This window comes from Camelus ferus, chromosome 32, assembly GCF_009834535.1.
Source record: "Camelus ferus isolate YT-003-E chromosome 32, BCGSAC_Cfer_1.0, whole genome shotgun sequence".
NCBI lineage: Eukaryota > Metazoa > Chordata > Mammalia > Artiodactyla > Camelidae > Camelus > Camelus ferus.
The window spans coordinates 4,352,177-4,376,812 of record NC_045727.1 but is presented as its reverse complement, the minus strand read 5'-3'; the positions used below and the strand labels follow the sequence as shown (position 1 = coordinate 4,376,812).

The window sequence follows — 24,636 nt, the reverse complement described above, 5'->3', positions numbered from 1 at the left end:
TGTAAAAAAAAAATCAGTAGCAAAAAAGGAGCCCCAGTTGTCCTATTTAATGATAGTCTTTTATTTCTGTCAGTGTTATAGGTTCAAGTTCACTTATTGCTTATGCTGTATTCCAGAATATACAGAAATCTCCAGAGGTGAGCAATCTCTTTTTTGTTGGATTTGAACTTTTAGTTACTTAGTCTTTGAAATAAATAAGAGAGGTGTCATCTATAAATGATGGATTAATTCTATGAATTGCTTGTAAATTTGTCATTGTAATACACTGAGATATTTTAGTTACTGCCAATAGATCTCTCTTTTCTTGTAGGTAATTATTTTAACTATTACTTTGAATACTGAGGGATTGACTAAATGTAGATTAGTGGATAAATGTAGATTTTTTTGGTATGCATTAATTATTACAGTTAAGGAAATGGGGTGTTGTTTGAAGCCTATATTCACTCTAACCATGGTAGGGTCCTGACTAGAAGTAAATTTTGTGATGTTGATATCTTGGTAAAATTGCTAGTGGAGCTAGAAATAGCTTAAAGACAGCTATACGGAAGATATTTGTTTTGCTGTTCTGGCCCTCTAGGCAATCACAGTTTAATGGTGAAAATAGAGTAAAAATACACCCTATGTAAAATTGTTCATACCAGAAAGATCTCGTCAAAAACCTTCCTTTTTGCTCTCCTGCCTGAGCAGTGTTCAAAAACAAAAACAACTCTTCCTTTTTTTGACATATAAGTGATAAATAAAGATTGTATATATATTTTAAAACACCCAATCAAAACCAACTAAATAAACCTTCCTGATCAAGAGAGAACTTGGAAAAGTGATGAATTTGCTAAGCTCGATAAAGATTTTAAGAGAAATGTTAACAACTGTTTTTCTAACTAGACCAAATGTTGCAAAATTAAGCAAAATGTAGTTCAGGACATGTATGGGAAAGCTTTTATAATGTGGAAAATGTCATTGGGTTTTATTGGGCCCACTTTAACTCTGTATGTTGGACGCTTACTGTGTTTCAACTGCTTTGAATGTTTTACAAACTTTATTTTATTGATCCTCATCATTCTCCTATGAGAAGGATGGTATCAGCCTCACTTTACAGATGAGGAAATTGAGGCTCAAAGTCATGAAATAACTTGTTCAGGTTATACAGTAAGTAATAAAGCAGAGATTTTCAAAAGTCCAACTCAAATACAGCCCCCCTTCAAATTAAACACAGTTTTAAGTATTTATTATATTCTAGGCACATGTGCCCAATGTTTAAAGTACATTTTTCATTTAATCCTTAAAATAATTCTGTGAGGTAGATATTATTAGTCTGATATTATATGTGAGTAAATGGAATCCTAGTGAAGTTGAGAGACTTTCCTAAGGTCTTATAGCTAGTAAATGTTTGAACTAGAATTTGAGTGCAGACTTGTCTTGTTTCAAAGTCTCTCCCCACATACACTTTTAAACCATTGAAATATAATACCTAATGAAAAGAGAATTTTTAATTTCAGAGGTAGAATATGACTATGTAAGTAAAACTAGGAAGTAGAAGTCTTGATACCGTATTGTCATTGCCAGCCAAAGTAATCTTAGGTCATACATCCTCTGATGATTCAGATTTCCCTAACATTTGTTTCCTGAGTGTTTGCTGAAATTTGAGTTCATATGTGATTAAGTTAATGAAGTATGAGCTACATACTGGATGGAGGTACACAGAGATTCTCAGTCTCAGCATTGTTGATCTTTTGGGTTAGATGGTAATTTGTTGTGGGTGGCTGTGCTGCATCTTAGGATGTTTAGCAGACTTTACCCATTAGATGTAGTAGCAACCCACCTTCCTCACGCAGTTATGACAACCAAAAATATCTTCAAATATTGCCAGTTGTCCCCTGAGAGAGGCAAAGTCACTCCTAGTTAAGAACCACTGCTGTAGGGTGACCTATGGCCTGACAGTAAGTTAGAGCCTTATAAGGATGTGGGGTCTAGTTTGGCCTTGGATGTGACCTTTAATTTCTCTGGCTTCAGTCCTCTTACCTTTCACATAACCAGAGCCTAAAGGACTTAATAATCATTAGTTCAGTGGTTCCTGCACATTGTTTTCTTGGCCTAAGGAAGATTCCAATTTTTCCATCTTAAAAATGTCAGCTGTACTCCCTGTTTTCTTTTATTTCTTCATCAAATAGCATATTTAATAGCAAAAACTCATGGAAGGCATAATCCGAAAAAGGCAAAAATTATTAAATTAATGATTATAGTAGATTGGAGAAATCCATGGAAAATCTTTGAGGGAACTAGCTGATTAGACGGTAACTCAGTGAGGCAACTTAAAGAGAAAAGAAAGTGGCCCAGGCCAGCCAGTGTTAAAAAACAAACAAAAAAAAAAACCCAAAACAACTTGAGGCAGATATACTTGACTGCACTTGTGTGACATGTGACTTCATTTCCTCGTGGAGGGCACTTTTTTTTTAAACTGGAGGTACTGGGGATTGAACCCAGGACCTCCTACATGCTAAGCATGCACTCTGCCACTGAGCTATACCCTCTCCACCTAGGTCACTTTTGATATTTTTTTGTAACTTGATTTCACTTGAATAGAAATATTGGGAAGTAAGGTTTTAAAGAGTATTAACATGAGTTATTTTAGGTCTTTCACTTTACCAGGATACCTGGACCCAGAACCTCCCTAGGGAAAGTCTTTATATACAGTGTGTTCTGCCCTTGCACCTTATTTTGCTCTTGATTTAAATTAGACAAGTGCGAATATATATGTTTTCTTAAAGAGTTTTTGCTTTCATATTAAGGGCCATATCTTAAGCTTTTTCATGTCTTTCGTATTACCAAACACTGTGCTTATTATATTTTTCTTAATACATGCTCTGTATCATACTTTTCTTTGTATTACCTTTGATGTATTGTCTTACTGAACATAGAAGGGATGAAATCCTTTTTAATTTCAGTAATAGGTGCTTAGTTAAGTTTTGTTGTTTAATTGATTTTATCTCCTTTTACTAGAACTCATGATTTTTCAGCTATAAGTAAAAGTATATAAACTTCTTTTTATTCTTCATTTCCCTTCCAAAAACTTTAGGTATGTTTTAATGGCCAGCAGCTCCCTATATATAATAAGGCTGTTTCTTGAATCAATGACAATAATTATGTTTTTGCTCACAAAAGTTGCTTAGCTGCCTTTCTGCTCCAGAGTTTTGTATTCAGTTTTAATTTTTTAACCATTAACAGTTACAGACTTGTAGTGGGTCATAGGCCAGTACAGTCTATAAATATGACACCTGGCTGGAACTTTAACAGGCTTACCTGGAGCAAAGGATATATAAGGTTAAAATATATATTTATGGTTAATTATATTTGATATCTAGTAAATACAGTTTTAAATATTATTTCACTTGTTTTTGTTTGTGGTAGCCAAAGCCATGTGACCATTTACTCCTCTTGGCAAGGTATTAGCCTCTTAACTTTCCTTTCATTTGGAAGAAAGATATGAGAAAAATTCCCTTTTATACAAGTGAGAAGATTAGTTCTTATATTAGTATCTGATGACAGCTTGAAAATTTTTTAACTCATATATTGTGAGATATATCAGACATGATTTGGAATGCAAAAAACAAGTACTATATAATGAATGATTATAAATAAAAACTAGGGACAAGAAATAGAAATTGCCTGTATCCCCAAACATTACTACTGTGTTCCTTCCCAGTCACAACCCTCCCCCTCACCTCTACGGGTAACCACTATCCAGATCTTTGTTATAATCATTTCTTTGCTTTTAGGTAAAGTTTTACCAGTAATGTGTATATCCCTAAACAATTTAATTTTGCATTTTTGAACTTGACATAAATGGAATAGTACTGTCTGTATTTTTTGGTATGTATTGTTCTGTGATTTGCTTTTTCCCTCGATATTTGTGAGATTTACCTGTGTTGTTGTGTATAGCAGCTCTGGCTTATTTCTTTTTCATTGGTGTTTAGCATTCTATATTATGAACATACCATAATTTATCTATCTACGGTGCTATAAACAATCTTGTACATTTCTTCTGGTGCGTACATGCAAAAATTTCTCTACTGTATTTACCTAATAACAGCATTGTTATAGGATATGTATATCCCTTAGATAATGCCAGACCTTTTCCAAGTGGTTGTGCCAGGATTGTATGAAGGGTCCTATCGCTTCATGTTCTCATTAATACTTGATATTGTCAGACTTAAAAATTTTTTTTTAATTTTTAAAAATTACAAAAATATTTTTTGAGGGGAGAGGTAATTAGGTTTATTTATTTATTTTTTAACGAAGGTACTAGGGATTGAACCCAGGACCTTGTGCATGATAAGCACGCACTCTACCACTGAGCTATACCACCCCTTCAATTATTTCTTTCATAGATTTTTGTGTTTTGTTTAGGAAAATTTTCCATAACCAAAAGTTGAAGACATTCTCCTATATTGTCTGAAGAAAACCTTTACAGATTTTGTCTTTCACATTTAGGTCTTTAAACTAGTTGGAACTGATTTTTTAATCTGTGAGGTAGAAAGTAGGGCCCGAATTTCATTTATATCTGTATGGATACCCAACTGTTTTAGCATCACATTTTGAAACAACTGTCCTTTCTCTATACATCTGAAAGCCACCTCTATCGTACATCAGAAGTTTAACCAAGACTTATATGCTGACAACTACAAAACATTGATTAAGGAAATTAAAGATGATTTAAAGAAATGGAAAGATATCCTATGCTCTTGGATTGAAAGAATTAGTATTGTTAAAATGGCCATGCTACCCAAAGCAATCTACAGATTTAATGCAATCCCTGTCAAATTACTCAAAGTACATTTCTCAGAAAAGTGGAACAAATAATCCTAAAATTTATATGGAATCACAAAAGACCCAGAATTGCCAAAGCAATACTGAAGAAAAAGAATGAAGCTGGAGGAATAACCCTCCCAGACTTCAGATAATATTACAGAGCTACAGTAATCACTGGTATTGGCACAGAAACAGACCTATAGATCAATGGAACAGAATCGAGAGCCCAGAAATAAACCCACAAACTTTTGGCCAATTAGTCTTCAACAAAGGAGGCAAAAATATACAATGGAGAAAGGACAGTCTCTTCAGCAAGTAGTGTTGGGAAAACTGGACAGCCACATGTGAATCAGTGAAGTCAGAACACTCCCTCACGCCATACACAAAAATATATTCAAAATGGCTTAAAGACTTAAGATTCTATAAACCTCCTAGAAGCAAACGTAGGCAAAACATTCTCTGACATAAATCTTAGCACTGTTCTCTTAGGGCAGTCTACCCAGATAATAGAAATAAAAGCAAAAATAAATGAAGAGACCTAATTAAATTCATAAACTTTTGCACAGCAAAGGAATCCATAAGCAGAACAAAAAGACAACTCCCTACAGAATGGGAGAAAATATTTGCAAGTGATGAGACTAACAAGGGTTTAATTTCCAGAATATATTAACAGCTTATACAGCTTTAATAACAAGAAAACAAACCCAATCAGAAAATGGGCAGAAGACCTAAACTAGCTATTCTCCAATGAAGACATACGAATGGCCAATAGGCAGATGCAAAAATGTTCAGTATCGCTAATTATCAGAGAAATGCAAAAAAGAACTACCATGAAGTATCACCTGTCAGAATGGCCATCATTCAAAAGTCCACAAACGATAAATGCTGGAGAGGGTGTGGAGAAAAGGGAACCCTCCTACGCTGCTGGTGGGAATATAGTTTGTTGCAGCCATTATGGAAAACAGTATGGAGATTACTCAAAAGACTAAAAATAGACTTACTATATGATCCAGCAATCCCACTCCTGGGCATATATCCAGAGGGAGCTCTAATTAGAAAAGATACATACACCCCAGTGTTCACAGCAGCACTGTCTACAATATCCAAGACATGGACGCAACCTAAATGTTCATCGACAGATGACCGGATAAAGAAGTTGTGTTATATTTATACAGTGGAATACTACTCAGCCATAAAAAATTAAAAATGCCATTTGCAGCAACATGGATGGACCTGGAGACCATCATTCTAAGTGAAGTAAGCCAGAAAGAGAAAGAAAAATATTGTGTGATATCACTTATATGTGGAATCTGAAAAAAGACACAAATGAACTTATTTATAAAACAGACACAGACTCACAGACCTTAAAAACAAACTTAAGGTTACCAGGGGAGAAAAGGGGTGGGAAGCGATAAATTGGGAGTTTGAGATTTGCAGATGCTAACTACTGTATATAAAATAGATAAACAACAAGTTTCTACTATATAGCATAGGGAACTATATTCAACATCTTATAGTGACCTATAATGGTAAAGAATATGGAAAGGAATATATGTATGTGTATGTATGACTAAAACATTATGCTGTACACCAGAAATTGATACAACATTGTAAACTGACTATATATCAATTAAAAAAAGTTTATATATATACTTAGGTTTGTTTTGGGCTCTCTGTCCTGTTCCATTGATCTGTTTGTCCATCCCTAACCTAATACTGCTATATCTGCACTCTAGCTTTATATTGCTTTGATATGTGTAGGACAAGTCCTCCTTCTCCTTTTTCTTCAAGAGTATAATGGTTAACTTGATATTTTGTATTTCAGTATAGATTTAGAGCCAACTTTGTGAAATTCCACAAGAAAATATGTAGAGATGTAATTGAGATTGCATTTAATCTGTATATCAATTTAAAGACAGCTGACATTTTCATAATATTGCATCTTACAGTCCATGAGCCTGGTATATTTCTTCACTGTAGATGATTGGTGTCTTTCAATAAATATCTTACAATGTTCTCCACAGAAGGGCCTTAACTGTTTTCAGAAAAGTGAGAGTGGGGAGGCCAAAAGAGGAAGGATACTAGAAAATGAGAAAAACAAACTTCACCAATCTGGTCAGAAATTGTAAGACAGCATATACAATTCACACTGATATTTTTCTCCACCTTGATCTTTCACTGATATGTAAACCTGTAAGATGAATAAGGTCTGAGGATCTAATGTATAATATGGTGACCATAGTTGATAACATTGTATTGTACAGTTGAAACTTGTTCAGAGAATAAAACTTAAATGTTCTCTCACACACATGCAAAAAGGTAAGTATTGTGAGGTAATGGATGTGTTCATTAACTTGGGGGAAATCTTTTCACAATATACACATATATCAAATTATCACATATACTTTAAGTATCTTAAACAATTTTGTTTGTCAATTATACCTCAATAAAGAAAAAAATGCAAATTAAACTATATGAATATTTTTTTTTAAAAGCTGTTTTCATTTTCTTTGAGTTCTCAACCTTATCCAAAAAAACACTCAGGTAATAATTTCATTTCCTGTTGTTAGAAGATGTCAGCTGTGCAACTAGAGCACTTTAAATTTCCCATTTGTGGTATGTCTCCATCTCAAAACTTCTCATCTTTCCATTCTTTCTTTTTGACCCTGTATCTGAGGAAGGAATGCCTCTGTGAGGAAAAGTTCCAATGGTAATACGTCCATGAGTACTCTGATTGCGGAACAATTGGGGTAGTTTCGATTGCAGATTCCTTCCTGCCTAGAGTATTACTATTCCTTTACTTTCCCCCCACAGTCAACCAATGGCAGAGACTCCAGAAAAAATTATGCCTGGTTTCCTACTAGAAAGGTAAAACGTAAAAATAATTGATTGTTACATTTTCCTGGCTATATCATTTTTGAAATTATTAATTTGATTGGTTTGACAGATAAGGCCACTCTTTTATCTGAGCCTCTCTGACCTCCTCTTGGGGATATGCTGGCTCATTGAGGCACTTCTCTATGGAACTTCAGCAGCCAATAAGGACATTGTCTGCTATAACCTACAATCAGTTGGGCAGGTGAGTGCTGCTAGATTGTGACTGTACCTTGCAAGAAAGGTGCACTTAGATTTAAATAAGAAACAAAGATAATCCATCCTGGGAAGTGAAACCTTTTTGTTTATTGTTACATTTCAAAGCAATAGCTTTTTATTGTTTTTCCACATTAAAAAACTTATTTATTGTAGAAAATTTGGAAAATTCAGAGAAGCAAAGAGATAATTAAAATCACCTAGATATAATCACTCTTTAATATTTTATGTATATTATATATTTTCTAATCTTTTCCTCTGTTGATGTATACATTTTAGAACAAATAATACATTAATTCTTTCTGTAATCTGCTTTTATTATTCACCATCCTGTGACCATATTTCCATGTAATGGGATATACTTCTACAATATCTTGTGAGAGTACTGCATGTTTTTAAAATTACGTTAATATAATAAATACTGACTTTCGGAAATACTACAGATGATTGTATATGAGTTGTATGTCTTTCACAGATTTTATCAATGGATTAATCCACATATTACTATCAGTATTTAATGTTTCTGAGCAGTGTGGAAAAAAAAGAGATTAATATTCAGTCTGTACTCACTGCTAGATGCTTCCTCAGGGATTTATTAGAGGGGAAATTTGCTTCAGTTTAGTAGGAAAATAATAATATGTAATTAGTATGAAATCCATGTAATAATAATGTTACTTATCTGATATGAATATAGATATCTTAGAGACATACTTTACTCAATCCTGCTAATAACCTTATAAATTAGAGATAAGACTATATTGTTTTCTCAGATGATAATAAACAGTATTATTTCTCAATAATAATATTATGGTCTTAGAGCTGGAAAAAAAAATCTGCATTAGAATCCTGGACCTGATTAATTTTATAACCTTAGGCAAGTAACTCTTTCTGAACTTCAGTCTCCTAAATCTGTAAAATGGTCATTAATAGCATTTACTTTGTGCTTGGCACAAGTGTGATGAATGTTACTTTATTTTTTTAACTTCCTTGAGCTAGCTGTACATATAATAAACTACATATATTTGAAGTGTACAATTTGATCTTTTTTATGTAAGTGTGAAATCATCACCACAATCAAGATAACAAACATTCCTATTTTCATCACCCCCTAAAATCATTTCAAGTGTATTTTCTTTTACCTCATGGACCATATACATTATAATAGTTGCTTTCAGAAATATTTGTTGGATATTTCCAATATCTGGCTTATTCCTAGGTTGGTGTTTGTTGATTGTCTTCTCCCATGAGAATGAGTAACCTTTTTTTGTTCTTTGTATCTCGAATGTAATTTTTATCTCATCATCTTTAGGAAGTGGTTCAAATCTTAGTCTAGTTATGTAAGTCTTGGCTGTACTGGTTTGGGACTGTCATGTGCATGTGTGGTTCAGGGATTAGGCTGAGACTTGTATGGAATCACACATAGAATTAGAGCATCCTGTTTTCTGGCTCTGTCATTTCTGGAATCCCCTTCCTACTTCCCTGCCTCAAGGGGGACTTTCTCTGGTTTCTATGGCTTAAAAAATGGATTTCTATTAGAGATTTAGGTGCCAGCATTGAGCAGCATCATGATTGGGGTGCACAATTGAGGCAAAACTGAGAGAAAAAAAGGAAAAAGTTTGGGAAACTCACTTCTGTGTAGTTCACAACTCCATGTTAGACTCCCTTCTGCTAGCCACTTGCTTTTTTTTTTTTTTAAACTGTTCAGAGTCCTCAAGTAGTTGATTTTTATATTTTTTCCAGAGTTTTTGTTTGTAATCAGTGGGAGGGATGGGCTATAGAGAGCTTAAACACACTAGCTAGTTTAGTTTTAGTTTTTTAATTGTGGTAAAATATATACATAACATAAAATTTACCATTTTAACCATTAAAAATTTTTAACCTGTGATAAAAAAAATTGTATTACAAAATTTAATATCTCAGCCTCCTTTAAGTGTACAGTTCAGTAGCATCATTCACATTGTTGTGCAACTGTTACCACTATTCACTCCAGAAATTTTCATCATCCCAAACTGAAACTCTGTATCCTTTAAAAAATACATCTCCATTTCTTCCACCTTCCAGCTGCTGGTAACCACCATTCTACTTTCTGTCTCTATAGAATTGACTAACTCTTAAGTACCTCATGACAGTGGAATAGTACAGTATTTGTCCCTTTGTGTCTAGCTTGTTTCACTGAGCTTAATATCTTCAAGGTTCATCCGTGTTGTATGTGTCAGAATTTCTTTGTTGTTGTTGTTAAAATATAGTTGATTTATAATATTATATTATTTTCAGGTGTACAATGTAGTGATTCAATATTTTATTTGATTATATTCCATTTAAAGTTATTATAAAATATTGGCTATATTCTCTGTGCTGTACAATGTATCTTTGTATCTTATTTATTTTATACATAGTAGTTTGTGCCTCTTAATCCCCTACCCCATCTTGCCCCTCCCCCATCCTTCTTCCCACTGTAACCACTTGTTTGTTAGGTATGTCTGTGAGTCTGTTACATTTATTTGTTTTATTTTTTAGATTCCACATATAAGTGATAGCATACAGTAGTTGTCTTTCTCTGACTTACTTCACCAAGCATAATAGCCCAAGTTCCATCCATGATGTTGCAAATGGCAAATTTTCATTCTTTTTGTGACTGAGTAATATTCCATTATTTTTTTCTTCTGTTTTTTAGGAGCATGTTATTTAGTCTCCACATGTTTATGTTTTTCCCACTTTTATTCCTGTAATTGATTTCTAATCTTGTGCTGTTGTGTTTAGAAAACCTGATTGATACAATTTCCCTCCTCTTAAATTAATCGAGACCTGTTTTGTGGCCTAGCATATGATCTATCTTGGAGAATGTTCCACATGCACTTAAAAAGAATGTATATTCTGCTGTTTGGCATGGAATGTCCTGTAGATATCTATTAAGTCCAACTGGTTTAATGTGTCATTTAAAGTCATTGTTTCCTTAATGATTTCCTGTCTTGATTATCTGTCCATTGATATAAGTAGGGTGTTAAAGTCCCTTATTGTTATCATGCTATTGTCACTTTCTCCTTTTATGTCAGTTAATATTTGCTTTATATATTTAGGTGCTCTTACATTAGGTGCATATATGTTAACAAATGTTATAGCCTCTTCTTGTATTGATCCTTTCATCTTTATATAATGCTCTTCTTTGTCTTTTGACTTTGTTTCACAGTCTACTTTGGGGAGAGGGTATAGCTCAGTGGTAGAGCACGTGCTTAGCATGCATGAGGTCCTGGATTCAATCACTGGTGCCTCCATTAAAAATAAATAAATAAATACATACATACATACATACATACATACATACCCTTATTACTCCCCCAAATTAAAAAAAAGTGAATGAATAAATAAGTAAATCTGAATACCTCCCTCCCCTCAAATATTAAAAAAAAAAAGATATTTTAAAAAATACATGATGTGGAGGAGGGTATAGCTCAGTGGTGGAGTGCATGCTTAGCACACACGAGGTCCTGGTTCAATCTCCAATACCTCCATTAAAAATAATAAACAAACAAAGAAACAAACGAACATACCTAGTCACCTCCCCCTGCAAAAAACAAACAAGAAAATAAACTCTACTTTGTCTGATACTTGTATTGGTACCCTAGCTTTTTTTCTTTTCCATGTGTGTGAAATATCTTTTTTCCATTTCATCACTTTCCATCTCTGTGTATCTTTAACTTTGAAGTGAGTCTCTTGTAAGCAGCATATTGTAGGTTCTTGGGTTTTTTTTTTTTAAATCCAATCAGCCACCCTATATCTTTTGATTGGAGCATTTAGTCCTATGACATTTAAGTGATTGTTGATAGGTATGTTATTGTCATTTTGTTAATTGTTTTCTGGTTGTTTTTATAGTTTATCTCTGTTCATTTCTTCTTTTACTTTCTTCCCTTGTAGTTAGATGATTTTCTTAAATGGTATATGTGTGTTCATTTCTCTCTAGGTTTTGTATATCTATTGTACGTTTTTGATTTGTAACTACAAATCTGCAGCCACTGTGGAGGACAGTATGGAGGTTCCTTAAAAAATTAAACATAGACTTACAATATGATCCAGCAATCCTACTCCTGGGTATATATTGGGGAAAAAAATACTAATTTGAAAAAAAGATCATGCACCCCAATGTTCATAGCAGCACTATTTACATTTCCACCAACAGTGTAGGAGGATTCCTTTTTCTCCACACCCTCTCCAGCATTTATTATTTGTAGACTTTGGCAGGGGGAATAATTAGGTTTATTTCTTTATTTATTTTAAAAGAGGTACTGGTGATTGAACCCAGGACCTCAGGCATGCTAAGCATGCACTCTACCACTGAGCTATACCCTTCTCCCCAGGAAAATGTCTGTTTAGATCTTCTGCCCAGTTTTTGATTGGGTTGCTTTTTGATATTGGGTTATATTAACTGTTTGTATTTTTTGGTTATTAGCCCCTTGTTGGTTGCATCATTTACAAGTATTTTCTCCTATTCCGTATGTTGTCTTTTCATTTTGTTGATGGTTTACTTTGCTGTGCAAAAGCTTTTAAGTTTGATTTGGTACCATTTCTTTATTTTTGCTTTTCTTTTGCTTTGGGAGACTGATCTAAGAAAATATTGCTGCAGTTTATGTCAGAGACTATTTTGCCTAGGTTCTCTTCTAGGAGCTTTTGGTATCATGTCTTATATTAAGTCTTTAAACCATTTTGGATTTATTTTTATATGTGGTGTGAGAGACTGTTCTAATTTCATTGATTTACATGTAACTGTCCAACTTTCCCATCACCACTTGTTGAAGAGTCTGTCTTTTTTCCATTTTACATTCTTGCCTCCTTTCTCATAGAGTAGTTGACCATAGGTATGTGGATTTATTTCTAAGCTCTCTATTCTGTTCCATTGATCTGTATTTCTGTTTTTGTGCCAGTACCACACTATTTTGATTACTATACCTTTCTAGTATAGTCTGAAGTCTGAAAGAATTACAGTTTTTTTTTAGCTTTGACTTTTTTTCCCCCTCAGGATTGCTTGCAGTTCTGGGTCTTTTTTGATACCACATAAATTTTAGGATTTTTTTTTGTTCTAGTTCTGTGAAAAATATCAAGAGTATTTTGATAGGGATTGTATTAAATCTGTAGATTGCTTCTGGTAGTATGACCATTTTAACAATACTGATTCTTCCAATCCAAGAGAGTGGAATACTTTCCCATTCATTTGAATTATCATCTATTTCTTTATCAGTGTTTTATAGTTTTCAGTGTACAGGTCTTTTACCTTCTTGGTTAAGTTTATTCCCAGATATTATATTTTTTGACATGATTTTAAATGGGATTTTTTTTTTTTACTTTCTTGTTCTGATATTTTCTATACATTTTTTAAATTTCCATATATTAATCTTGTATCCTGCTACCTTACTGAATTCATTTATTAGTTACAATAGTTTTTGTGTTGAGACTTTAGGGTTCTCTATATAGAGTGTCATGTCATCTACAAATAGTGACAGTTTTACCTTTTCCCTTCCAATTTGAATACCTTTTATTTCTTTTTCTTGTCTAATTACTGTGTCTAGGACTTTCAATACTTTGTTGAATGGAAGTGGTGAGAGTGGGCATCCTTATCTTGTTCTGAATTTAGTGGAAAGGCTTTCAACTTTTCATTGTAGAGTATTATGTTGGCTATGGGTTTGCAGTAAATGGCTTTTATTATGTTAAGATATGTTCCTTCCATACCCACTTTGGTGAGAGTTTTTATTATGAAAGGATATTGAATTTTGTCAAATGCTTTTTCTACGTCTTTTGAGAACATCATATGATTTTTGTCTTTCCTTTTTTCAATGTGGTATATCACATTGATTGATTTGCATATGTTGAACCATCCTTGTGACCCTGGAATAAATCCAACTTGATCATGGTGTATGATCCTTTTTATGTATTTTTGAATTCTGTTTGCTAATATTTTGTTGATGATTTTTGCATCTATATTTATGATTATGTTAGTACCTTGGTGTGCTTTCTTCATGTTTCTTATGCTTGGTTTTGTTATGCTTCTTGGACATGGTGGCTTATATTTTCATCAGATTTGGAAAAATTTTGGTCATTATTTCCTTAAACATATTTTCTGTTTCTCCCTGCCCTTCTACTTCATCTGGAATTCCAATCCCCTGTGTTAGCTTTCGTGTATTGTCCCACAGTTCACTGAGGATTTGTTCTTTTTTAAAAGTCTTTTTCCTCCAGGTGTTTCATTTTAGTTTCTATTTGTGTGTCTTCAAGTTTATCATGTTTACTAATTTTTGCAGTTTCTAATTTTCCATATTTTAAATTTCATATACCATATTTTTCATCTCTAGAATTTCAACTTGGATCTTTTTTATATCTTCCATTTCTCAGTGTCATGCTCATGCTTTCCTTTACCTTCTTGGACATAGTTCCTTTAACATTTTTGTCTCCTAATTTTTATAATTATGTCATATATGAGTCCATTTCTATTGATTAGTTTTTCTCTTGGTTATGGGTCATATTTTTCTGCTTACTTACATTTTTACTAACAATATGTTAGTAGGTGCCTGACATTACAGATTTTACATTGTTGGGTGTTAGATTTTATATACATATATGTTCCTTTAAATTTGGGGGTTCTGTCTTAGACGTAGTTAACTCTGCATCTGTTTGATTATTTTTGAAGGCTTGCTTTTAAAGCTTTAGTTAGGGCAGCCTCTCATGCTGATTAATAAGGCAATACTGTTCTTGTAATTCTACCTTATTATTCTACAGTACTGCCTTTCCTGCCTATGGTTTAGGAAGTCTTCACACATTGGCTGATGGGAACACAAACTATTCCTTTAGGGATTCCTTTAGAGATTGTTCTACCTCCTTCTTTCTGGTGTTTTTTTTTAATCTATTTTTCATGGTTTTCTCTCCTATATGCATAGATCAATTCTTAATCCAAGACTTGAAGGTACCTCTGCAAATCTCCAGAGTACTATGTCTCTGTGTGTCTACCTCTTCTCCGATAATCTGCTTTACAAATTATAGCTGCCTTTGCCTCCCCAGACACTGAAATCTGTCTTCTCAGCTCACCAAGATGGCTCATCTCTGTTTGGATTCCTTGTCACTGCACTCACTTTTTCTAGCCAGTGAGCTGGGGAACTTCATGGGTTCAGCTTGTTTGTTTTTCACTCTTTCAGGGATTACTGTTCTGCACTGATCATTATCCAGTGCTTGAAAACAGAATTTTTTTATGTATTTTGTCCAATTTTTAGTTTCTAAGAATGAAGGGCAAATTATATTTCTGTTACTTCATCAAAGACAGAAGTAGAAATTCCTTCTCTTGGATTTTATCCTATGGCTTATCTTCTCCACTCTTTGATGCCTTTAAAGTTTTAAAGGATATTTAATCCAGCATGTTTAGTTCTTAGAATGCAAAGTTTGATTCTGACAACCTAGGCTATCATTATTAGAAGTGGAAATTCTTACATCCTTTTAATTGAAAATTTTAAAATAAAACAGAAAAAGATTCTGTGATATCCTCATAAAAGTAGAACAGTTGGGTGAGAGCAGGTAGATAATGCTAAGGTTCTTCTGAACAGTCAAAAGGATAAAATAAGGAAGATAGGACTTATTTTAGGTAGATCTGAGTAGAATTCCCAGACTTGGCCCAGTTTTGCATGGTTTGGATACTAGGTTGTAAGTTACTCATAGACGAGTAGGTAGGATTCTTACAGGAGAAAATAATGAAATAAATTGAAGAAAGAGTGAGACAGTTATGATGGATTGTTTTGATTTTCACCTAGATATTCTACATTTCGTCATTTTTCTACACTGTCAATTACATCTGGTATCTGTACAAAGAGCTAAGGATGAAACACAACCAGAATGGCCATAGCATATTTCCACTGGTAAGTTTTATTCAGAGCTAATAGTTAAGAACAGTATGTTAAATCAAACCCATATATCCTTGATAAACAGTATAAGCACTCAGCACTGGCTTAGCAAATTCATGGGAGTTAATAAAAGGAAAAACTCACAGTGTTTCCATTCTGTTGACGTGACTTTCTCTTCTCTCTTGCCACCACTGTCACCACCACCACCACCACCACCAATAACAACAAAAGGATTTGATTATAGGAAACATTATTTACAGTATTGCCATTCCTGCCTCTGTTCAGTAAGGGAAATCCTTCATGGTTCTGTGCCAATCCATTATTGTTGTCAGAGTAAAAGAAAAAGATCTTGGAGAAAAGTTAGGGAAAGTGCTCCACCAGCTAACATGGGATTTGGGCTACAGATATTGGAATGGAGAGTGTTTTCTGCTCTGCTATATTTCTTTGGTTTGTGTGGGTAACAGATTCTGGTTTGCAGAAGGACGGAGGAATTAATGTATGTAATCAGAAAACAAGATGGAGCCAGGGAGCAGTTATCTTTCCTTCTTTAGTTCACAAAGAGTTTTGGGACACTGTCTAATATTATAGTTATGAACGAGAGGAGAACACTAAGTCAGTACATCTGGATTCTTTTTTGTGTGTAAGTATTTTACGTATCATTTAATTCCCCTATTTCAAGTGTACAGTTAGATGGTTTTAAAAGTAAACTTACCCAGTTATAAAATAATCATCAGAAATCAGTTTCAGAATATTTTTCTTCACCCCAATAAAATCCTTCATGCCCATTTACCGTTAATCTCTTTTCCATGCCCTGCACTAGGCAACACTAATACACTTTTCTGTCTCAATAGATTTTCCTTTCCTGGACGTTTCATGTAGGCATTTCATATATCATACAATATATAGTCTCTGTCTGGTTTATTTCATCTAGCATAATGCTTTTGAAGTTCATTCATTATAGTATGTATAAGTAATTTATTCCTTTTTGTTGTTGAATAGTATTCCACTGCATAATACACTTAGTTTCTGAATTTCTAACTCTTTCAGTAAATCACTAAGTGATCTTGGCAGAAGACTTTTAAAAATCATGTTAGCAATTTTTATTTCATTAAATGTCTTTATGTATTTTAATCTTATTATACATGCATATCTTTTTATTGAAGTATAGTCGATTTACAATGTTGTGTTAGTTTCAGGTATACAGCAAAGTGATATGTTATCTGCATATATATATTCTTTTAAAAAATCCTTTTCCATTACAGTTTATTACAAGATATTGAATATAGTTCCCTGTGCTATACAGTAAATTCTTGTTGCTTATTTATTTTATGTATGGTAGTATGCATCTGTTGTCCCTCCCCCACTTCCCCTTTGGTAACTGTAAGTTTGTTTTCTATGTCTGTGAATCTGTTTCTGTTTTGTAAATAAGTTAATTTTTACTGGTTTTTAGATTCACATGTACGTAATACATATGATATTTGTCTTTCTCTGTCTGACTTACTTCACTTGGTATAATAATCTCTAGGGCCATTCATATTGCTGCAAATGGCATTATTTCATTCTTTTTATGACTGAGTCCGTTGTGTGTATGTATATATATACATGCATGCATATATATCATATCTTCTTTATCCATTCATCTGTTGATGGACACTTAGTTTCCTTCCATGTGTTGACTATTGTAAATAGCATCGCTGTGAACATTGGGATGCGTGTATCTTTTCAAATTAGATCTATATGTATTTCCCTGAGCTATGCAATATGTCCTTGTTGCTTATAGAGAAAATTAATTTTTGAAGGAAAAGTGGAGAGACATAATACTAGCTCTCATGTATAATATTCTGTTGCTTTCTATGCATACAAATGCACATATTGTACTTCTCTTTATAACCCATACTATGACACTAGTTCCAAGAAGACAAACCGTATCCCCCAATTTTAACCCCACTGCCTATTATTCTGTCATTATAGCTTTATATCAGAAACCCTGAAGTTTTTTTTTCATTTTTGAGTTCTCTTATAAATACTGCAGCAAGACTTCTGCCCTAAACTATTACCAATCAGTAAGCTTTTTACCAGAGATTGATTGACAACCGGGTAAGAACAGAAATTAAACAAGAATAGCCACCTGCTGGATAGGGGATAGAATAAAAGAAGAAACATGAGTGGGAGAGGTCACCAGAGACTAATTTCACCTATCTCCCATTTTACCTGAAGTCAGCACTGGCTATCCTACTTTAAATCATTTGCTATTCCTGATCCAGAGTTCATAAGGCATATCAGTTCCCCGTCTCTGATTATTGATTAATTGCTCACTTACTCCTTATTGATCCCTAACAGTGGCATTCCTGAATATGATATGATCTCTGTCTTAAAATAGGAAACTGTTTGTTTTCTATTATATTAAGATGTTCTGTTCAGAATCTCTCTCTGACCATAAACTCCTAGTAGATAGAAACCATTCTTCTGTAAGGTTGCTGTAAGGTTGTTTTGTTTTGTTTTGTTTTTACAATGTCTAACACAACTGGGGATTTTTGAAATGTTCTTTCTTCTTGAGTCTGATAGGTCTTCTATTCAAAGGATTTTTTTGACTCTGCCCTATCAAACTTAATCCTGGCCTGTTATGCTTTCTGATGGTCATCTTATACATAGACTTTTACTCCACCCATAAGGTCTGAAAAGTCCGCACTTCCCTGGATCTAAAAGAGAAGAGAATTGAACCTGAATCCTTATTAGAAGATGAAGGATTACTGTGTGATGACATATTTGCCTTTCTTCTTAAGAGAATTAGTTGTGGTATCTAAATCTTATATTAAGCTACTCCCAAAGGTCCTCTTTGTGGCTAGTGTACTTTTTAGAATATAGTAATACAGATAAAGTTCTCTTATCTTCAGTGCTAAGAAACTATCTATTTCATTGAATTTTATAGCAAATATAGCTTGACTCAAGCAAACTGGCTGTTGGGAATTTTTGTACTGTCAAATATTAGTGATGACCTGGTATTTAATATAATATGATATGATTGGCAATATCCTGAGGCATTACATTTATTCTTTTCATAGGTTATAGATTATACTTGTCGAGCTGGTCAAATAGCTACCATTTTGTCAAGGTAAGATTGTTTCTTTTCTTTCTAGCAAGCTGTAGACTCTTATTTTTTGGAGGTCCAGGTAGGAACAAATAGGAGTCTAATGCTCTTTATTTCCATTGAGTCTGTCACTCCTAGGTCCTCACAGAGCCTTACTGAGTAGGAAGGAAGCAACAAATATATGATCATTGATTCCATTTTCCCAAATAGAATAGGCAAGCAATTTGAAGTTACAGATTGGGTTTTAGCCCCAGTTCTGCCATCAACTCTATGAGACCTTCAATAAATATTTCCCTTTAAGTCTTTGGACTTCTAATTCCTTTTCATATATCATGAAAAGTTGTAATAGATGGTTTTTCAAGATCTTACCTACCTTCATAACATTGGGTGAGACTCTTAAAATTAAGCTCAGAAAGGGTATAGATCTCACCTCAAGTGATGGTCACATTGAGTTGGTTTTAGAGTTTGTAACTTTTACTCCTGGATCTTATCCTCTTACAGGGATCTGAATATATTTAGCTGGATAAATAATTAGTTACTTAAAGGTATGCTTGGAAAAGCCCTGAGGAAGGGGCTGATCAGAATGAAGTTGTACCTGATCACCATGGGATCACCAGACTGATCATAAAGCTCCTTGGTAGATTTTTCACTTCATTTTGACCCACTTGGATTTTTATCTGACCATACAACTCCCAGAGACTCTCTATGAAACTCTGTTACGGTCTTTTAACCTAGATATAAAATGCATTTCTGCACTCCACTTCCCCAGGAACTTGAAAAGTAGGTATACTTAAAGTTTTTAAGGTATTTTTCTTGAAGAAATTAAATGTATATGTATTTGTGGAGAGTGGGTGGGGTGATGGGAAAAAGGGATAAGAACATCTGAATATTAGGGTGATAAATTTCTTTTCCTCCCAGCCTGATACCTCTACTATTGATGATACCTGTATTCTGTTTGGGCAATGCCAGTGAATGTTTCCGCAACTTCAGCCAGAGCCACAGGTAAGTAAGGACCAAACCTATCATTTTCATAGTAGATTACACCTATTTTTTCTATAAATAAAGATAGAAGAAGACTTTCTACGTACATTCTGGCCAAGGTGCATGTATTTGAAATGGGCTGTGGAACAAGGTGTGTAGTCAAGTCTGAAAATACGTAAGTAGAAATACAACACAAAGTAACTAGAAGGTAGCGTGTAACTGAAAATGAACAAGGTGCTATGGGCAAGACTTAGCTAAATGATAAGTAAAATTATATACTCATTAACTTCTCTTGTACCAGGTGGATATCTCTCTGGTCTTGTATCTGTAGCAGCACTTCTGTCCATTGATTCTCTTCCTAGGTGTATCCTGATGCACTCACCACCATCAGCCATGGCTGAACTCCTGCCTTCTGCTAGCACATCAGTCTGTAACACACTTTATTTTTATGGGCTCATCATTTTCCTGGCCAGCTTTCTACTCAGCCTCCTCACCATTGTGGTATGGTGCCACCCTACCTGTCTTTATGGAAAGAGGGAGGATTGGGTGGAATTAACAAGCCTGAGAAAGAGGGGATGAAGAGGCACTTCCTGTAGTCCTAGAACTAAAAAAGTGGCTAGTAGATATTGACAATGTAATTACGACCTTAGTCTTTTGGACTTCCCAAGCCCAAGCAATGAGTAGGGAAAAGAGCCTGTATTCGTTATGTGAGAATTACGCTCACTCTAGAACTAACGTATGTTCCTGTGGATCCGCATGGAGAGCCAAACCAGAAAACTAGTATGTGTCAGGTATATTGTTTGTGTAGTATGACACTCTGAAACACAGGACATGTTCTTTGACTTAATTTTCCAAATAATGAAGAGTTTTCTTTTCTTAGTTCTTTATTCACTGTAAATTTGCATTTATGCTATGTCTAACTGGATTTAAAGTGCTGAGTGGCTCAGGCAGTTTTTAAATACTCATTCGACATCATCAGAATGATGGACAATAGAAATAACCACTCGTGGGACAATACCTTATTTGTATATAACTGCCTAGTACAAAATCAGTAGGCAAACAAATATGCCTTTTTATTTGCCGTATCTACTTTTTAGTATCATTTTCTCCTTTCTTAGTATGCTGGTTCGGGGATTACAAACTATCTGCTTGTAGATAAGCTTTATCCCACAATTCTTTTTTTTTTTTTTTTTTTTTTTTTTTTGCTAGCACAGCTAGCACGTGTGAATAAAATATAATTGTGAAGAATTTTCTTTGATAATTCAAAAATAAGTTATGGAGAAAGCTTAACTCAAACCAGCAACTTTGTAAAGAATGCACATTGACAAGCATATATTAAAATGGCCCTGATGGTTTACATTTAGAACTGACTGACAAGAGGCCTCCCAAAACCTGGCACCCTGAGGATTCTTGTTTGCTTTTCAGAATATCCCAGACTTCAGCTGACATTGAGAATTAGCATTGTGATCCTTTTTTAATCAGTAGACTGTGAACTGATTCTACTACACATAAATACTCTCAAATAAGTTCAAGCCTCTTTTTGATTCCTATGTCTGTGGGGAAAGGAAACTCCATGGCTAAACTTAAGTAACTGGGTTTTTAATGTAAAGAGTGAATCTGGATTATTAGGGAAAAGTTTCAGGTTTGGTCAGATTTTATTACCCAGTTTATTACCTAATTTACTCCACACAAAAAGGACATTGAAGTGATTTATATTTCTTTCACTAAGTAAACCGTATTCAAATAGCTCCCAAATGGAAGGGAAAAACAATCTGTTTTCCATCCAAGGGCAAGAAGAGACTTCCTAAAATTTTTTTTGCTTGGAGTTGAGAATTTGAGCTCAGCCACAGTGCTGAAGTATTTATTTTTAAGGTTTTCTAACACAATCTCGAATAAGGTAGTTTAAAAGAGGGTCTGCTTAGATCTTAGTTTTGACTTCCCATGCATAGCATATTGTGATTAACCTCAGTGAGAAAAATAAAAGCCTGAGGGTTGATGTAGGATTCATGTATTGAACATGGTAACCACACGTTTGGCTAATATCTGTCCATTTCCCTGGCCAAGCAAAACTTCACTGTGGAGATAATTTTCTCTCAGAAAAAGCCTGATCTCAGATGGTAAAGATGGGAGGATGGTCTTTTCTGCTGTCAGATCCTAAGAGAATGATTCCTCTAAAATGATAGGCTAGACCTGGGAAGTTTTAATAAGCCTTAGACAGACTACTTACTGCTATACCCTTATTTAGGTCTTAGTCATCCAGGCCCAGACACTTTATAAGAAGTTTGTGAAATCAACTGGCTTTCTGGGGAGTGAACAGTGGGCAGTGATTCACATCGTGGAGCAGCGAGTGTGCTTCTACCCAGTGGCCTTCTTTTGCTGCTGGGGCCCAGGTGGGTATCTTAATGGAAAGATCTGGGCAATGAAGAGGGAAAATATTGCTTTGTGATCAAGCAAAGTGGTCTTACCAAAAAAGGATGAAGACAAATTCCTGTTCAGCATGTAAAATTTACCTTGGTCCCACCCATATTTCCAGTTTTTCCCAACCATCTTAACTTCTTTTTCTTATGTTTTTAAATTAAGATAATTAGACACAAGATGCAACCTCATATGAAAGGAAATGTCCTGACTGGACTCAGAGATACTAACACCTGCCTTTCCTACTACATAAAGTTATAGTGAGGATCAGATTGGGTAATGTCTATGAAAGGACTTGGGGAACATAAGAAGTTAAGAATTCTATCTTATGATCATCCTGTAGTATGTCGTGCCACCATTGCTACTCTAACAATCTACAAACTTTAAACAATGTGGAATAGCAGCTGGAGACCTGAGGCCAGTGGCTTATATAACTGGTTACTCTCACTGCTAGTCTTCATTATGCCTCTAATTCTCAGTGCTTAGGCATGTATACTGAAAAACTTTATGCTTAGTTAGCCAGGGCTAGCAGCAAGATTTATACTTTGTGTTTTCACAGCTGTCATTTTGATGATCATAAAGCTGACTAAGCCACAGGACACCAAACTTCACATGGCCCTGTATGTTCTCCAGGTAACACTTTCAACATCCAGCATCTCTGTTCTTATACTTTTACACTGGCATTATTCAGTAAAGATGGAGTATATCTTTATACATTTCAAGAAAGAAAGTATATTATTTACATTTAGTTATGAAGAATATGAAAATTTCCTCACAGATAGGTGGATACTTCTGTAAAAGTGCTGCCATACATTCCGGAGCATATGTATCTCTGGCCAACTTTATTGTATTGGTGTGGTTTAAGGGACGGGCAACAAAAGAGAGATCTAGCAGATAATGTTCTTATGAAACACTGATAGTGACATGATTCTGCCTCATCCAGAGTGGGATAAATTAGCTATTCTAGGTGAATGGAGAGAAAGGAGTAAAGAAATGGAATGGTTCTCTCTTTTCCTCCTTTACAGATTTAAGGTTTTTGCAGGGCTATCTGACTATTTTGATAGGGCAGTTTTCTCAACCCTAACCTGGGAAATGGGACGATAAGGAGAGACATTGAAACCACTAATCATTGTCCTTATAGGTATACTAAGAAATATGACTAATTCTCAGTTATCCATGATAAAGTACAGTGTGAAAAGTGTTCAGGAAAAGCTAGAAAAATAAGGGGAAAAAAAAACTGGCACCAGATCTTGATGTTTGAGGCAGAGGAAATATAACAATGATTTATAAATAAGGAGAATGGGGGCTATTCCTCAAATCTCTGAAAACCTGAAGAATGGACTCCATCACCCCTTCATCTCCTCCAGGCTCTAACAACATCGTCCCAGGGTCTACTCAACTCTGGAGTATATGGCTGGACACAGTACAAGTTCTACCAACTAAAGCAAGAGGCTCGGCGTGATGCAGACACCCAGACGCCATTGTTATGCTCACAGAAGAGATTCTATAGCAGGGACCTAGATCCACTGGAGTCTACCCTTGCCTTTGGTACTAGCACCTCTACTATTCTTTAAATGTATAAAACTGGAACATCCGGGAACTGGAGTTACTCTACACAAATGGATTGAGAAGAGTTTTGGGGAACAACATCTTAAGTTTTTTCTAGCCATGCTTTAAACTAGGGGAATGAAAGGGAATATAGTGCCATGGTTAGCAGCTACCCAGGTGTAGGGTTCAGAATCTATCCATTATTCTCAGATTGACAAGTGATTCTTAAAGTCTTTGTTCAGGAAGATGAAGCCACTTTCCACATAAGAAATAAACTCATATTACTTTGATAAATATTAGATTTGTCTAAGTCTCTTTTAGAAAAAAATAAATTCCAGGTTATTATTTATAAAGGTATTTCCAGGCTCTCTACTCTGTGGTTGTTGGGGAAGTAGTGTGGCATGCAGCAACTTGCTCAGATCTTTCCATTACTATTACTCTCCCTGAGGTTGTACAAAGAAAGTCTTTGATTTACATTCTTTGAAGAGTTTCAGAAACTCAGAATAAGCAAAGACAAAAGCTGTCGAAAAGGGTGATAGTGGGATCCTCAGATATACCACATCCTGGTCTCTTATATGTTCAGTACTGGTCTAGGCCTTAACAGTAGGAATCATCCTGCTCTAGAAAATTAAGGCCACTCTTCTTAAGTTACAGTGGATAATAAGATTTAAAAGAAATCAGGATTAAAAGAAAACGGAATCAAAACCTTCTCAGCTCTCATTTACAAGCAAATCCATTGTAGATTTCATAGTGCTTATATGTAGGATCGGGTTGAACTATATGAACTTACCATTTTTGTAGGTGAAAATGGTCTAATATCAGTTTTACATGGTTCAATCT

At 34.6% G+C, this 24,636-nt stretch overlaps 1 protein-coding gene and 1 non-coding gene across 10 annotated transcripts in view; one reads left to right on the top strand and one right to left on the bottom strand.

Annotated features, from left to right (window-relative positions):
* Positions 1-24,153, top strand: part of TMEM116 (transmembrane protein 116) — a 33,087-nt gene extending 8,934 nt beyond the window's left edge. For 2 of the 9 annotated variants that reach the window (XM_032471910.1, XM_032471909.1), the window contains exons 3-12: positions 74-137; positions 7,621-7,674; positions 7,754-7,885; positions 15,675-15,779; positions 18,827-18,876; positions 19,771-19,854; positions 20,196-20,334; positions 22,079-22,223; positions 22,808-22,881; positions 23,616-24,153. In XM_032471910.1, the coding sequence (XP_032327801.1) occupies positions 74-137; positions 7,621-7,674; positions 7,754-7,885; positions 15,675-15,779; positions 18,827-18,876; positions 19,771-19,854; positions 20,196-20,334; positions 22,079-22,223; positions 22,808-22,881; positions 23,616-23,822 (1,054 nt within the window). In that variant the 3' untranslated portion in view covers positions 23,823-24,153. The remainder of the gene's footprint in view (positions 1-73; positions 138-7,620; positions 7,675-7,753; positions 7,886-15,674; positions 15,780-18,826; positions 18,877-19,770; positions 19,855-20,195; positions 20,335-22,078; positions 22,224-22,807; positions 22,882-23,615) is intronic. The other 7 variants (XM_006178089.3, XM_014553594.2, XM_006178091.3 and 4 more) reach the window with 5 other exon arrangements.
* Positions 4,292-4,363, bottom strand: TRNAD-AUC. Its single transcript has one exon. It is a non-coding gene; the product is annotated as a tRNA-Asp (tRNA).
* Positions 24,154-24,636: the final 483 nt, after the last annotated feature.